The 18252-nt window shown below is 31.3% G+C and overlaps 2 protein-coding genes across 15 annotated transcripts in view; both read left to right on the plus strand.

Annotated features, from left to right (window-relative positions):
• The window catches only part of LOC148612921 (pre-B-cell leukemia transcription factor 1-like), a 25568-nt gene extending 13899 nt beyond the window's left edge, over positions 1–11669 (plus strand). For 4 of the 12 annotated variants that reach the window (XM_088594835.1, XM_088594840.1, XM_088594836.1 and 1 more), the window contains 3 exons: positions 516–648; positions 2583–2683; positions 9873–11669. In XM_088594835.1, coding sequence (XP_088450961.1) covers positions 516–648; positions 2583–2683; positions 9873–10019 — 381 coding nt within the window. In that variant the 3' untranslated portion in view covers positions 10020–11669. Of the gene's footprint in view, positions 1–515; positions 649–2582; positions 2684–4352; positions 4659–5197; positions 8059–9872 lie in introns of those variants that run through there. The other 8 variants (XM_088594843.1, XM_088594847.1, XM_088594844.1 and 5 more) reach the window with 4 other exon arrangements.
• Positions 8303–18252, plus strand: part of LOC148612922 (toll-like receptor 3) — a 23335-nt gene continuing 13385 nt past the window's right edge. For 2 of the 3 annotated variants that reach the window (XM_088594831.1, XM_088594829.1), the window contains exon 1: positions 15565–15653. The gene's annotated coding sequence lies outside the window, so the exon portion shown is untranslated. Of the gene's footprint in view, positions 8367–15564; positions 15654–18252 lie in introns of those variants that run through there. The other variant, XM_088594830.1, reaches the window with a different exon arrangement.

The raw sequence follows: 18252 nt of genomic DNA on the forward strand, positions 1-18252 counted from the left end.
TTTATGTATTTCCTCATCAACTGGGTGGTATATATTGAATTAGCGTTTTGAGTTGATTGAGCTGTAGTTCACATGTCATTTCTTTTCCATAATTTACATGTTGAATATCTGCTACTGCATAATTATTAAACAAAAAAAAAAGACCAATAATTTTGAATTCTATTTTAAGCAAATGTTAGAAACAATGTACATGTGTATGAAAATTAGTCATTGGCTAGTCAAAGATGATTAATGAAACAGAAGATAATAAAGGGGGAAAATACCCTTGAGACAATAAGTATTATTTATTTTAATTTGTATAATGGATCAACCTGATACTGATCTGGCCAAAATGCAGATAAAATCTACCATTGAAAGAATATATGAAAATTCTGTGCTGAAGTTTGAGATATGTATTATATAATCAACCATATACATGTACCAGAAAAGCTATGAAAGTGCATTGGCATGTTTAGATACATGTACTGGAAGTTGTGTTTTTTACATTTTGATTTATAACTTGTGTTTACTTTCAGGTCTCCAATTGGTTTGGTAATAAAAGAATTCGGTACAAGAAAAATATTGGTAAAGCTCAGGAGGAAGCAAATATGTATGCTGCCAAAACAGCGGCTGCGGCTGCAGCTAATGCTGCTGGTCATGATGGTCAAGGTACCGATTATTATCATCTCCCCCACTCTGGTTAGGCAACATATTGTTTTTGCCCTGTCTTTCTGTTTTTTTAAGAGCAAATCCTCTAAAACAACTGTAGGTAGAACATGATGTGTAGTTGTGCATATAACCAGGAATTTATGATCCACTGAATTTTGTGGGCGTTACTTTCTTTTGAACTTCGAAATGGGAGGAAAACATGCATTTTTGTTATGCAAAAACAAACTTTAACTCTAGCATAAACTTCCATTTTGATATGATTTGATACATATATGTAGAAATCTGTGATTGTCTTTCTTTAAGTATAGGAATTTTTTTTTCAAATACAAAATGTAAATAAATGGTGGTAACAGTTCGAAAATCTTTTTTTTAGAAAACACTCTTTTTTAAGTGAAATGTCTATTTTGCAGTAAAAGGGTAGATTGACCAATTATTGACAAAACTTAAAACCTCTATCAAATAATCCTGATTGTCAGTCTCTGTAAGAATCAGGCAGTGGGTGAAACATGGTATGGAAGAAAAACCATCATTTTGATAGTGTAATTTGAATATTTGCACCATCGAAATTAAAGGAAAAAGACAATATTTTCCATAGTATTTTGGTGCAATAAGTTACAATTTTTTTTTAAATGCACTGAAAATGAACATTTGAAGGGCAGATGACTCTGTCAAAAACCTTATTATTCTAACATTTTATTGATAAATTTTTTTCAGAGTTAGAAGTAGTAGCCTGCCCGCCAGCCCAAGACTGGCTATTTTTTTTACAGGGCTGGCTAATTTTAGCAAAAAATTATATAGCTATATAGTAAATATATTGAAAAATTGTATTCAGGACTGGCTAGAATTTAAGGGAGTTTCCTACCCTGGTAAAGCCAGTGATACAGAGATAAAATAATGTTCTTTTCAAATAGAGAAAGTATCATCGAGATATATTACTATGTCAGATTGGTGGAATTTTGACATGCATGTTTCTGATATTTCCCATTTTGCCTGATTCTTACAAACACTTACACTTAACTTGGAAACCCATCTAAGTCTGATATTAATCTGATGTAGCCTGATGTCATATTCAGTGTATTTTGACTTTGTGTAAACTTTTTTTTTGAATGTCCAACATACATATTAATATTACAATTACAATCAAAATATAAATGATACATACAAATCACCAATACTGCTGTATTTTTGTAAAATCGAAATAAAAAATGGGGAAAAAATCAAATCAGGGTGTTAATTTACACTTTTGAATCCTGTTGAAATACATATATTGAAGTGAATAAAAATCTACCTGTATACGCAATTCCTTATTATATTTACTTAAACTAGGATCATGTCAGTAATGCTTTATATAGATTCCATAGAATATCAAATGTTTGTTGTTCTTTTGATGTAACAACAGTGACCCTTACAAGTTAATATGTATACCACAATTTTTTAAAGCTGTGTGTAAACGTAACACCTGCCTCAGCTTAGTACAAGACATTCAGCCAAAATGGGCTTTCATTTAAGGACGTATACCTAGGGTAAGGGATATCACTCTCACAAATCATTGGAATGTTTGTATTCAGCATTTTACATCAATTTCATGTAAGCATCAAAGTGACTTGGACTGATTTTGTTCTGTTTCAAATGAAAGCTTGATAGACTGGTGAAATAGAATATGATACAAACATATCACTGATTTCAAGAGTTATGTTCCTTACTCTAGGTTTACCTCCTTAAACAGGTTTCACTGTGTCTACTTTTATTAGGATAACAAAAAAAAGGAAACAGTAACTTAAGTTAGACACTGTATAATACTGTAAAAAAGAAAGAAACTCTACTTTTGTAGATCTGAAGCAATTTGGAAGTTGATTGCAGTTTGTAAAAATTATGTGCTCTTTTGTGTATAAGATTTCAAAATAATAAATGGAGTTAACTTTTTATTACTTCAGGTGCAGCTGGCTACAACCTTGGATCATCACAGTCGGGGATGGGAGGCGGGGGAATGTATATGAATCTGAATGGAGATAATTATCAGAGCAGTGACAACTCGGTAGGTTGACTGAATATCACAAAAAATAAACAGAAACATTTTATTCCTAATGATATGACCATAGATTCCCAGTTAACTTTGATGTGTCATGTGAAAATTGAGAGACCGGAAAATGGAGAGAAGTCAATTTCAGGAACTCTAGGTTTAAGTTTTAAAATGAAGTTTTTTTTTAAATTTACATCCCTCTGCTTATTTCACTTCTCTTTATCTCTATTTTTTCGCAATATTTACTTTAAAAAAATGAAGAAGAAATTTGATGGATGATGTACAAATATCAGCTGTATGAAAACTGACTTTGGGTATAAATTTATGCTTGTAGAATTAAATGTGTTGTAATTTATTTTTGATTTCTAAGCTTATTTTTGGCATGGTTTGGTGTAGTTACGAAAAGAAAGTTTAGTCTTTTTTGTAGGATTAAACACCTCTAATTTTTCTGTCTTCATTCAGACTTTTTAAAACTTGTCTTAAGAGTTCCAATGCAAAACTTTTCCAAAAGACTATTTTTTATTCAGTTTTGCAAGCTATAGTGTAAGTTTGGACCTGTTATTTTTTAAAAACTTGTCTAAATCATTCAAATTCAAGTTTCTTTTAAATGACCACATTTTGTTCTGCTTCATTTATTTTTATTGTGGTCAATTTTACTATGTTCCTATTTCTTATCAAATTAAACATCTGATGGCCTCTTGTAAAGTAGTAGTCTTTGAAAGAATCATGCAAATTCTGTAATATGTGATGCACACCAAAAAAGGCCACACATTTTTATTTTTGTTATTAAGTTGCTTTATGATGAAATGTATACTTATTCATTCCAATCTGTTGATAATTCATTTTGAAAATCCAAGAGTTTATATTGAATTTAAGTGTCATTTACAGAGTTATCTCCCTTAATTTTGAATTCTTCAGTACATTCTATATAATTTTTATCTTCTCAACAAAGGTTATATGAAAAAAAAAACACATGTTAATTTCTGTTAACTACATCATTTAAAACATATATGAAAAATAAAAAATATATGTAGGCTTTCTAACCATGAATCACATTTAGCATGATTCTTATCTGGAGTGCTACTTAATAGTATATTATCTGAAATATTTCATTGCCTTCCATTGGTATATTATATGTTTAAAGTAGTTTTTCTATTTATTTTTGTGGCTGTTAGTTTACATGGAAAGCTTGTTTCTCAAACCCACGGGAACCTCTATGTAATTTGTCTTCAGTTCACTGCAATAAAGGATCATATGTAAAGAGTAGAGAAACACAAAGTTCAGGATGATTTAAAAAGTATAGAGAATTACTAAGTTTAAATTTACAGAATTTAAAAAAAAATTTGGTGAACAGATCTGTAAAATGATTATTTCCAGTAGTAAAACACCTCATACTAAAGACACCTAATTGAAAAGCGAAAAGACAGTAGGAGTTCAGGCTGTAAATTAATAGTTAAAATACATTTATTTTGATGCAAATTTGAAGGTTTAAGAAAAAATACCTTTGAATAAATTTTGAAAAGCAAAAATATCAGGATCTTAAACTGTATCCTTAAATTTGTTTCCTTTGTGATAGTATGTGTAACAAGCTTTCCATGTAAATGGTTTTGTGGCATGCTGTGTTTAGATAATTAACCCTGGTAGACGTTTAGATAATTAAGTTTTAATTTTAATGTGCTTTCAGGCAGAAGATGGCGGCTTTATCTGAAATCATAGCAGCATTGTGTGATTTCGTCCCAAAAATTCTTACTCAAGTTACTTTTTTGCATGGAAACATGTTTGTCAAAAGCAGATTGTACATTTTGAAAGGAATGATAATAAATTAAAATCAAAATATTTTTAACTTCAATATTTATTTACAACATTTTAAGTCATTTCCATTGATGGAAAATGTTAATTTTTATATGAATCAAAGATTTTTATGTGTTGTGAAATCTGATTGTTATAACAGCAAATTTTTTATTGTATTAAAATTAAAATATAACAAAAATCTTCTTTGTTTATCTTTAGATAAAGGAATTATGCATGTACATGTAAAATTTAATAAAACCAACATAAACCAAATTTCTTCCAAACTAAAAAAAATCTCGTTTTAAAGGCATTTGTCTTAAAAAATAAATTAATTATGTTTATTTTGTTGAAACATGATCCATTTAAATTAGTTTCAGTTTTATCACATTGTTTTTGTTCTACCGGTTTCAAGTAATGGAATTACCCAAAGCAGGAATATTATATTTAAATATGTGCTAAACCAACCATGTAAATGTGTATGCCACAAAGCCTGTCAATGTTGTTCTGAATGAAAATGATGTATATATATATTTTTGGAATGATCTAAATATTGTTTTAATGTCTCAATTTATCAAAGTAAGAAAAAAGTTATTAAAATTGGAAGAAAAAAAATAAACCTTATTTTTGACCAATTCATTGTACATTTAATTATAAAACTATTCTGTTTTAATATTTTATATTTATCTATAATGCATAAATTGAGATAGCATGACTTGATGGTGTGTATTCTATATTTAGGCATTACGGCATGGCATGCCCCCTACTGGTGGGTACAGTAACGACAGCATGCATAATTCCTACGACCAGCCACACATACTTCATTCGCCACGTAGTTGAATATCAGACATTATAAGGGAGGGCTAAACAATTCATTTGATAAGTGCTATAACATATTGAATGTAGTTAGATGGTACCTGCTGTAATATTTACAGTAAATTTATTGTTTTGAAAACTTGTGAAAATTGTATAAATGATTTGCAACTGCTCTTCATAAATTAGATTTATGAAAAACTAGGAAAAACAGTTGTTTTTGTTATTGATTACCTCAGAAATGATTGACAAGCTGAATATGTTTAAGATACCTTATCTCAGTCGAAAAAAGATGCATAATCACTTGTAGAAAATTGTTTTAAATTGTAGATAAAAGTAACAGTGCAAGGGAAATAACTCTGGTTAGTTATTCAGAATTCATTTCAGTATGAGATTTTGGTTGGTTCTTCACATTTCATAATACAATTATGTGAAGTATACTGTTGAATTATATATAAATATGGTGTATAAGATGTGACTACATGAAAATTAAAAACTTATTTAAATCGGTTAAGAGGTCTGTTAATAAATTTTTTTATGAATATTTGAAGTTAGGGCATACATCCTTACTCTCTTGAAACATTTAATATATAATAATACTAAACATTTTTTTTATCTGAATAGAAAGAAGTTTGCTGATGTTAACTATTTTGTTTTTGTGTTTTTAGAATTCAACTTGTTAATGCTATTTATTAATTAATGGGGGATAATCTCATTGAAGTTACTAACTGATTCTGCAGTTTGGCCATCTTGTACCTGATTGATCTACAGAATATCACTGACCATTGTTAATGAGCTGTGGCTGGATGTATTTTTCCCATTTTTATTTTGATGCATGGTTGTGAATGTTAATGTTGTAAAGAGAAAATAAGTCAGCTTGATTATTCTGTTGTCTCAAATAGGGCACCCATTATATAAAACATATTTTAAATAAACTAACTCTGTTAAATAAATTAAGTTAAACCTTGTCAGTAAAAAACGCGTATGTAGCAAAATCTGAAAGTGAAAACTTGCTTCCATTAAATTTTTCAATATATATTTCTTATTATTGCAAGATCTGCATCTTTAAATTATTAATAGGGTGATTTGAAATGATGTACATACATGGAACATATTAAAATTTATCTTTGCTAAGAACTAAGCAAATACAGATTTAAATTCTCATGAAATTATTTAATGAAGGGAATTCAAAGTTACAAGCGCAAACATAGGTTGTTGTTAATTTCAGTTACAATGAAGAGAAAAGTTGGAGATCGAGGGACCATATCCTATCCTACAAACTATTGTTATAAAGAAATGGTTAATGAGTCAAAGGACTATTAACAAATGCATACTTAGGTTGATAGTGATTTTTGTATAAGCAGTCAAACTAAGTTTGATGTTGGACATTTCAGCTATTTGGTTTGATCTACTTATTTTTTGTAGCATGAACTCATATTTTATTTTTGCAAACATTTTGTGAACATGGTAATGACAGGACATTTTATATAACTGTTTAAACAGTTCCTCATTTATTTTTTTTTCTATTTTTAACATGTGTTGCAAGTTTTAATTAAATCTGTTGAGAATTAGAATATTTTTATCTTTACATGATATGTTTTTCCACAGGATGGGGTTCCATTAGTGCTACTTAATGTATCACAATCAAAATCATAGTAGAAATATTTTTATCATGCATTGTTTTTTTTTTAAATGAAATGTTCAATGTTTGATTTTTTTTCCTGTGCCATATTTTCATCTATATTTTTACATGTCATGTATTTATGATAACGTTATCGTTTTCACTATATATTTCTCATTATTTTTTGTAAGGAGTAAGTTTCTAACTGATGAGTGTTAGTAGCAGGGGCCATTGCGGGGATTATTACTTCTATTCCTCATAAGATAGCATATTGATGAATATGCATATTTCAAAAGATTTTTTATTTAATTGGGTGGGTACGTTATTGAATGCTACAAGCTTCGACATTTCTGCAAAGTTCTTTCATGTTACAACCCTGGAGACTGTTTTACCTATTGTTATATCTAGACATGTGGAAACAGAAAAATCAGGATAAACAGTTGTTGTTGGGAATATTGAATAAAGTTAAATAAAAAGTAAAAATCAGAATACACTTTTAGCTTAACACTCGTTGTAAAAAATGTGGAAGTACTTTAATTGGTGGATTAGGGAAAATACACAAGTTTGTAGATTCTTGAATTCGTGGTTTTGAGGTTTTCAGTACACACATCAATGGGAATATGCTTTTTGTTGGGAACCAACTTAAGTGGTCTGGCTCACCCACAAAAAGCATGAAAATTGGTATTCCACGAACATTAGTACTTTCATGGTTTAAGAACTCGAATAAGTAATTAGTTCTGAGATATGAAAAAAATAATTTGAAGTTATGGTCTTAATTGGTATTAGATGTGAACTTTTTTAATCACTCTTTCAGGCAATTAAAGTTTGAAAGTGGAAATATTTATGCCAAAAATATACATTGTGTTGTCTGAAAATTGAGTTAGGTGTAAAAACAGTTTTGTGAATGAAAAAAAAAGTTGAATGTATTATAGCTAGCTAAATTTGATAAACATGGGATTTCTGAAGATACATTTGTTTAATTTTTAGAGTGTTATTTGGTAGAACATGTGTAGCTTTAAGAACATTTAAAATGTTTGACATACTCAGAACTTAATATTTTTAGCTTGTTTGAATGCAATGAAATGTTGTCTACATCATCTGTTAATAGTGCACAGTATCTGTAAAATTGTCAGAATTATTGTAAATAAAAAAATCAAATATTTACAAATTTCATATCTTTTATATTTAAGGAAGAAATATTTTATGGTAAAAATAGAAAAAAAAATATTCACAAGTTCAAAAGTTCCAATTTGACATGGTGGAAATTTTGTTTTTGCCAATCAATATTTGAATTCTTTCTATAGTTTTGTTCCTGTTATAATGGACCACCTGACTACTTCAAACATAGGGATTTCCTTTAATCCAATTATTAGAAATTATTCATACAAGTTTGGTAGTATCATTGTGGTACATATTAACAATGGAAGACATATATTTGCTGCCCATGTGTTTCATGAATCGGTGATTATCTTGAAGGTAATTGTTCTTCTTTTATAAACAAAATTCATTTATCCCTGTATGATTGGTAGCAAAGATTTCAGAAACATATCTATTTTTGGAAAACCAGAATACAACCACTTGTTAAGTTGCCCTTCATGTAACACTTGAAATACTTTTATTACCCCTCAACATGTGATTTAGAATATATTTGTTTTATTTGTCAATAGAGTGTCAGTCTGTAAGATTCAGGCAGAGGGTAAAACATGGTATGGAAAAAAAACACCATTTTTAAAGTGTAATTTAAATATCATCAGAATCAAGGAAAAAAAAAGACGATTTTCCAGATCATTTTGGTAGATTGAGATAATTTCATTAAAATGTGCAGGAAAAATGAACATTTCTTGGGCAGATAAATCTGTAAAAAAATACGTATTTTACTAACATTACATCATAGACCTGTTTAATTACATCTATTGAAAATATGCTGAACAAATCCAGTGATGCAGATATCTAATAGTGGTCTTTTCAAATAAGGCAATCATTCTTGAGTGAAATTATATAGTCAGATTGATTGGGTTTTCGACAAGCATGTTTCTCATTTTTCCCATTTTGCGTGATTCTTACAGAAGACCTGTACTTTACTTTAACATACTGTGATTATTAGTTTACGTAATCTCTCTGATATGATTTGGACCAGTCAGGAAGTTTTTGACAATTACCTTGACACCAAGAGCAAGTTTCCTGCTCTTTACATTTTTCAGTTTTTGTTTGTTAATTAAAATAGTTGATTAGAGTAATTTCAAAATAGTCGTTACGGAAGCATGAGTGTTTAAACGAAATTAGAATACACTTTGAAGACCTTTACAAGCAGTCAGGTTTGAGTATCTCGACTCAGTCCATCAGTCTGTTGTAATCTTTGATGCATCTCATTCACACTGATTGTAAATAAGAAAATAATTCCTGTTCCTAATGCGATGTTTTCATTCAAAAACTAATGAATCCTACTTAATTTCCGTTTTGTAAAAAAAAGGGAAACCTTATTGTGGAGTAAACTTGTGCACCAGTTAATTAATTGTACCCAAAGATATCTTGTAAGATAGAAAAAAAAAACGGAAAGGAAATGAATAGAATTGAACAGATTATAAAAATGCACCAAGTACGCTTTAAGAGAGGATGAGTGGACAACATAAACTACACAAATAACGACTCATCGCGACTAAACATCCAAATCTAAGATCACTTCATTTTTTATGTAGACAAACTTCTCAATGCATGTTCCCGAAACATATAACAATTTGTTACTTGGTTTAGGAACCAGTTTTGCCTTTCTGGTATATGGCTTTTTGTTTGGTGCTTTGAAAACGAACTGATGTGATTGGTACTCTCTTGCATGAATGCATGATATAACTTTTCTTATCTTTTGCATGTCGGATATAGAAATCACAAATTTCATGAATGGAATCGTTTATCACAAATCCATTTCGACAAATTTTAGGCATTCTGAAAGCAAGAAGGGACCAATCACATCACTTCTCGTTTCAGGTCCCTCCCCTTCGGAATGAAAGCCAAGCTGGTTCCCCTATTGACCGTAAACCAGAAGACAGTAGCGATAGCTTACAAGGTGCATTTATGCAGAGTCTGGACCCAGCAGAATCCGGATATTATGATCAGGTGGAGAAAAATTCCTGAATCTTCATCAAAACATTGGACATTTCAAAATGTTGTCGTATTGCATAATACAAAAGGGAAAATACAAAAGTGTTTACTTTGAAGCATCGTTTTATCAAATCAAGATATATAATCTTGACCGACATGGACAACTTCATGCATGTTTAACTTGTGTGCCCATTGAATTTAGGTTTTTTCTGTTCGTCCGTCATTTTGTCATTCTTGTGTTACCACTATTAGCAAATTTACAAGCACTGGTCTAAGAACTTAATAATTTCAAATTTTATGATTTTTATACAACCGGAAAAATTTTGCGATTGTAAAATGGTATGACAAGGTCGTCGGTGCTCCTGCCCTGGGAACTTAGTTTTCTTGCAATAATTTGAGTAATTGTTGATAGAATTTTTATAAAATCCAATGATAAATTGTCGAACCATTGAAAGAAGTTTGAGAATAATTTCGGCGGTGGTCGTTTAACTTCATGAATTCCGGACCAAAAGCACATCTCATTGAAAAGTGTATTAATTACTGATTTTCTGTCCAGAGTATTTAATTTCCTGGAAAGTCTGGATTTTTTTTAGAAGTCCCTCTGATATGTTATTCTTACCACGAGTTTAGATTTAAACTTTTGGACGGTCCACATTAAGGTCGGAAGGGTCCAAAATTTGTTTGTTTGAAAGGTGATCTATTGGGATACTCAATCTATACGTATATAATTTTTTCCTTCAATTTTGCACAGTGCTGGTTAGAGTTTCGATTTTTAGATCTAAACAGGTTAAAATTCAATTCCAAATATTTTCTGTGACCACATTCACTCTGTGTAGGAAACATATTCCGTGTCTAACATTTTGTCTTAAAATTAAGAGTTGTAACGAGCTTACTTGTAAATGAAGTTTCCATATTTCCCTTACCGTGCAATATACATCTACGGTCGTATTGAGCTGTACCCTATGGAACATTCGATAAAAACTCGTTTTCTTAACAGTATCAAACTATATCAGTTGAAATATTATGTAAACGCAAATTGCATTTGCCGACTGTGTTGTATCAATCAATCCGTGGCAGTTTCAAAGCATGAAGACATTGTTACTAACATTTTTTGACACAATACGACAATTAATCATGTTGTAAGTTGTAACATTGAATCAACTTATTGTTTCGGTAAAACGTCGAATTACTCAGTTGTTCTATATTGTAGGTAATACAAGAGTAACGCTAATAGCTTTTGTTTATTATTTTACATTTTCAATAACTGAAAAAAATGGAACAGTAAGATTTGATGTTTCTCACTGATGAGGGAAGCAATCAGATAATAGTTAGACCCATCAATAGTTCCACCCAGTCACTGCATGTAGGATCGAACAACACTCCTTTCTACTTTTTGTTAAGATTACTGTTTTTAGAATCTTCAGTATTTTCCCTTTGAATCTTGAAAGATGAAATCAGATTGACTGTTCAAAAAGATTACCAGAACAGAAAGTAGACTGCTGTGTTTTTATATCCTACGTGCAGTGACTGAATGGAACAATTGACTTCTATTAGATTGTGATCGAACGAACTGAAATAAATGTTTAACCCATTAAATGAAATAAGTGTTCATGGATGATTTTATGTGTATTAATAAATAAAGGAATGTCGATGTTTTTTTTTAAAAAATAAATGTGTACCGTACATATGTATCTCAGTCTGGATAAGGGTCTATTTTTATGTTGCGTATTTTGATTTTAGGTAATAATTTTTGAAATAAAGAACATTGAAAAAAAATCTAGTGAGAATTTTCGTCTGAAATATCATGCATACAAGACCGCGGTTCAATAGCTTTTTTAATCGCTCAGAGTTCAATGGATTTTGTTATAAAAAATTACTTTCTTCATTAAGGTAAAAAGAGAGAAGCCAATTACACAACATAACTGTTAGCGATGAGCAAGCTTTCCGACAGCCAACACCATTGTAGGTTGAAAAAAGAACGATGAATTACACACACTTTTTTGCGGTCGTATACAAAAAATGTAAATTGTGCTATGCTGTCGTCGTCCATAGACAATGTGGTACCCGGACAATAACTTGAATATACATGTATGGATGAATGAAATTCCCACTATCATTGCATTTGACCGTTAGTTGAATGATGTAGTTTGACATCTGAGGTCGTATCAAGATGCTCCATGCGAAGCATTTTCTTAGCTCACCTTGACCAAAGGTACCATTGAACATATGCTACCACTGCATCCGTCGTCCATAAACTTGACACGTGTTCTTTTAAAAGTAATACTCCGGCTAAGAATCATGCAAAATGTGATTCATGGGTAAAAAGCCTACATATTTTTATTTTTGATATTTTGTTTGAATTGCCATAACAAACAGAAATTAAGATTCAGATTTTCATATATATATAACCCGTGTTCTTAGGAGATAAAATTATATAGAATGACTATAGATTTCAAAATTAAGGGAGATAACTCTGTAAATGACACTCAAATACAATAGAATCAACTGGATTTTCAATGTTGATTATTTCCTAAAAGCAGTCAGATTTGAATGAATAATTACACATTTCAAAGCATAGACCCATAAAACAACTTAATTCACAAAAAATAAAATAAATAAATAAAATAAAAATACATAGGCTTTTATGGGGTGTATCACGTTTTTCAGATTTTGCATGATTCTTACAAGGACAGCTACTTAAGTACACGTAAATCCCTTGACCAATTTTTAACCAAACTTGACAGAAATGTTGTATGCAAGAGCTTCTTAAAAAGATCAAATTTGTGGTTCCATTTGATCAAACACAATTGCTGCCAGAGAATATTTAAGCTTCTAAATTAGCACATTCTAAGATCAACTCCTATGAAACTACAGATGCCAATTTAATAGGTTTAATGACATCAAAATATCTCTGCTTTTACTGCTTTTAGCCAATGGTGACCAAATTTGGCAGAAATAATAAAAATGGACAATCAAAACATGCGATGACATTTTAGTTCTTCTTGATTAATTAAGGTGGCTATCAGATACTTTTTAAACTTCTGATTGATACTTTTCTAAAAATAAACTCCTCTGAAACCACAGATGCCAATGTTTGGAAATTTGAGAGGTTTTATGACCTCAATACCCTCTACAATGTACTTACTGTGAGGCTTCGGGTTAAGCGGGTATTTGTGAACACTCAAAAGTTTCAAATTGAAACCCTATGGGGAAAGACATTTGTATCTCTGCCTTTACGTGGCTCATGTGGATGGCAGGAATGATGTAAGTATACAAGGGAACTTTCTGATGATCAAATGGTATGACCACGCGTGATTTCAAATTATCCAGGTGTGCGATGGTTCCTTAGAGCATCTAGCTAAATACATCTAGCTAGGTTGCTAGCTTTTAACACAAAAACTTAAAATATGTCAACAAGTTAATCGTTATTGACTAAACCGCTTTTGCATTACAAACAAGATGATTTTTTTTTATAAATTTAAAGAATTTAAAGATTCATGAATAATCTCAGACAGTGACACATCACTGATACAGATATATTTTTTTCATACATTGTAAGATAACACATAGCGACAACATACTAAAATATAACAATTCATATCATGCAGTACAAACCTCGTTATTTTGCTTTATTATCAATGATTCCAAACAAAGATTAAAATACAAAATAGTATCAAGTATCAGATAGTCTTTTAAAATATTTACAGGGTCTATAAAAAAAATTGGATGTTTCCTGTTAGCTTGTTATTCCTTAACATGAATGGCTATTTTCGACCTCTACTTACAGTGTTACACATCGAGAACCTACCTATACTTAATTTTATTTTCTTGTTTTTCATTTCCAAGGAAAAAAAATACCTTTTTAAGCAAATTTCTGTAACATACTTTCCTACTGGAATCTTTTGAGAGAATCGTACACCTGATTGTAAAGAATGACATCGTATATTCAAAGCGGTAAAATGACATTAAGTGCTTTTTAGGTCGTTAATATTGTTAGCGACTTTTTGCACTCGGAATCTCAGTACTTTATATTCGCAAATGATTTGCATAATCATATAGTTATACTAAACGTTATGCAGCAGTTCTGTGCCGTGTTTACCGCCATAGCGACATAGTCTAGTTTTACACGAGATAAAAATGTACTTCTTAAACATCATACAACTGTTCCTCTTTCGTCTACCCCGGACTTGGCTTTTTATGAACAACTCGGCGGGTGTTTCTAAAAAAGCAGAGGACGCTTACCTTACCGGTGCACCTGGTCCATCTTCCCAGTTTTTAAACCTCTTAAACATCGTATAACTGTGTTTTACGTGTATTTCTTGCTTGTATGAGAACAGGAAGTTTACATGACATGATCGGTCAGCATTGGACACTACCAAGTTTCCGATTCAGGCACAGGGGTTCGTTACAAGACTACATAGGTCATATACATAGCTGAGCCTCGATATCTATGAAAATTCATTGCCAACTGTTTAATCTGGATCCTAATCTGGTTCCCTGGTCAATATCATATCGCTAAAATGTACCTCTATCAAAAAATATCATACACATGTATTTGTGTGTATTGCTTGTATAAGAACGGGAAATTTACATTAAAAGATGAAATGATCGGTTAGATAGTATTAAAAGAGTTATCAAGGGAACCAAGATTCTAGCAGAAATCAAAAGAATGTAATCCAAGGACAAAGACCAGACAAGGAAAACAGACATTCACTACAAAGATCATAAAGTAACTAAAATAATACATACATAGAAACAAAAGTAAATGAGCAACCCGAACTCCACTAAAAACTTTTGATTTGTTATTAAATGACATCAAGTACATTTTTTGTGTAAAGAACTAAATGAAATATACTTATTTGTTATAAAATGATGTAAGCGATTTACTTCCTGTTAAATCTGCCAACATTAAATCACTTCTCTATCGACATATATCATTAAAGGTAATTGGAAAAGCTTATACCGATAAAATATGATTAACATATCTTCTACCTTAATGGTATTAATGTCGTGTTTAATTCTAAACGTGATGCAAGTTTTCTGTCAAAGATCTTGTTAATAGTCGAATGATTTTTTTTTACTAAGAAAGCGAAATAACCAGTGCTTAAAAAGTCAAATATAACGATTCAAAATCTGTAAATTCAGATTGATTTGAGTTGAAAAATCGTTCAAATGTACTGACCTTTAGCTGAAATATACAAGTAAATAAAAAAATCATACATGTAACAATATACTTCTGACTTTTTTGCGATCTTTCTGTCTGCTTTTTAATAAAAGCATGTAATTTATTTCGCACCAAGATGATTTGACGTTCCTCCTTCCCACAGTTTTTCAATTATTTATATGCAGATTACCGTTTTATTCAAACAATTTGCATAAATAATATTGCATAGATATTAAATGATATTTGGGTAATGCGTTAGAAGGAAATAATTGATGTTGCATAGATATTAAATGATATTTGGGTAATGCGTTAGAAGGAAATAATTGATGTCAAATTAAAAAAATAACAAATAGACGCGATGAATACAAACAAACCCGCGTGACATTTAACAAGGTCTAAGTGGAAGTTTAAATATATAACTCTTCTGTAAACCCGGAAGTCCATATTCGAATAGAATAACATGACGATTGTGTATTTCACTATCAGTTTAGATTTATAACAAGGTAAGTAATATTTAACGTTTCCATTTGAGTACTTCATTTACTCTTGATAGTGACCAAAAAATCCTTGCACGTTTACGCATAGTATTCTACAGTAATTTGAAGAAGCAGAGTATTTTGGTATAAGACTCAAAGATGAGGTAGACTTGAGCACACATGCCACTTGAGAAAAGATTTTGACCAAGTAAACGAAATAATGATGAAGCTAAAATAAATCAATTGTTGGCCCTTCAGAAGTACTAAACTTTGACAACAATCAGGGGCGTAGCTAGGCCTGTTTTAGTTGTAGGCAAAATTACGGCAAGGGGTCGGGGGGTGGGTCGCTCAAGGCCCCCAATGAGTCCGGAAAGGCATAGCCCGGACGGAAACTCCTAAACTTTAACTATTTTGGAGCCAGTTTTTCAGAGCCTATACTACGTTCATGGTATGCATATGTGATAAATAACCTTTATTTCATCTTTAAAATGTTTTTTTTATTTTTGTTACTTTTTCCGAAAGTACGCAACTGCGTATTTGTGTATAGGCAGCTACGCCCCTGACAATATATTTCCTACCAGAACAAGTCCGCTTGGGTTTCGTATGTAATGAAGACAGTACCTTTTGAGAAGAGAAAAAATACCATTCCGACATACGCCAGCAATGAGATAGAGAAGCGGCTGCGATCAACTGAGTAATAACACTGTATCTCAGTTAAAATAGCAAATATGTGCTTTTATAGATAGCAGGGTCTATCTTACTTGCACCGAAAAAAAGATAGTATTTTCCGCATTGTTCTTGGGGAGTTAAAATTAAAAAAAAATCGAAAATGGAAAAGTTTAGTTTAAATCGGGACACTCAGATTGACCAAAGTACATGTAAGTTCTCCCATAAGGATCTAAATACATTTACAATTTTCATGAAATTGTTTGGAATAAAATTCTTAGATGCTACATTGCGTCATACCAATCCACAATGTCTCATTTCGATTACAGATGTTGACTAACGGACACATATTCGATTAGATTGTTGTTATTACTAGTATTTACCGAAAATATTTATTGCTTGAAAAAACGTTCCAGAGAATCACGCAACAAATAGATATTTTAAACATTGTAATTTTGTTGCGACGTAACCTATTGCAAAACATTTACAGATGATGGACATTTTATTGTAACATAAACTTATATTCATTTTATAAAAAAAAATATGACTAAATTCAGAACATTAACAAAAAGAGAGAAAAAAGACAAAATATAAAATAAAATAAAATGAAATAAAATAAAATATAATAAAATAAAAATTAAAAAAGGACGGTCATTTAAAGATAATGCAAATCAGTGATCCTCGGCTGAGCCTGCTAGTCACAAGGGAATAACTGAAATGAGACGCGTTGTAAACTAAATTCAGCTAACATCAAGGTTGTCAGGCTATAATACGGAAAACCTGACTGCAAACCATAGTGGTGCACCGTGTTGGGAAAGATGCCACGTTCCTCGCACGTTAAAGAACGCTACTGTGGTATTCTCCCGGAGTAGGAACCATAGGGCTCCGCCACAGGAGGCTAAATTGCCCGACTCTACCCACCTCTCCCTATTTCCAGTGGCAATCAAAATGTGTCGACCCCATTGTCCTTGTGTCCCATCCCTTTTTTCATTTCATCATCATTTCATGTTCATTTTATCATCAATTTCATGTTCATCGTCTGAATATAGCTGAAATATTGCTGCTCGGACGTTAAACCCTAACAAACAAACAAACAAAATATTACTTCAAGAAAGAACAAATGTGACAAATATATAGAAACAACTTGACTAGGAGTGAAAAAGAAACGCGTGAATTGGCCAAAAGCAAGAGAGAAAATTGTGAGATAGAAAGTGCGTGCAGTGACAAGAATTTATATATTATAGAAAGGTAAATAATAGGAAACGGGATTAGAACGGTACTTAGAACAAAATCCATAGATAACAACTAAACAGGGAAAAAGACACACACAACAAAGAACAAGTTATGATAGAAAAAATACAAGATAAATAATTCTAATCATGAGATATTCTTCATGCTTGTAGCCTTTTTTTGATTGGTCGAGAACGTCTTTGCCAGAACGAACTTCGCCAGATCGTTCATACAATGCATGAACGCCAGTGAACCTGATACCAATATCGCGGCCTGTAGTTCAAAGGGTGTGGCAACGAACTAAACGGCATAATATAGCCGAAAGAATAGTTCATTACATCCACATTGATTTTACCGGTCAAGTTAATTTGTTTACAGAGAGTAATTTTCAGCTCGGGGAAAGAAACTTATAAATGCTTAAAATCTAAATACCCGTAAATTCGCCCCAAAATTAAATTTTCCCAGAACTATATTTTATAAATACATTTACCGGTTCAACACATTTAAAAAAATATTTTCCAAATGTTGGAATAGAATTATAAGGATTAAACAGCTATTTTCGATCGTCCATACATGTATGACCGGAGGCCGTTCATGTAATGTTTGGGAGATCCGAGATCCGAGGTGTTTAATCCTATAATGAGGAACCCGGGCTCAACTAAAAATGGGAGCATGGACCCGGTGCGTCGGTCCTCTGATTTTTTTTTAAAAAGGCGCCCTCCAATTTGCA

This window comes from Perna viridis, chromosome 7, assembly GCF_037379345.1.
Source record: "Perna viridis isolate PV_CMFRI_1.1 ecotype Kerala chromosome 7, ASM3737934v1, whole genome shotgun sequence".
NCBI classification, from domain to species: domain Eukaryota; kingdom Metazoa; phylum Mollusca; class Bivalvia; order Mytilida; family Mytilidae; genus Perna; species Perna viridis.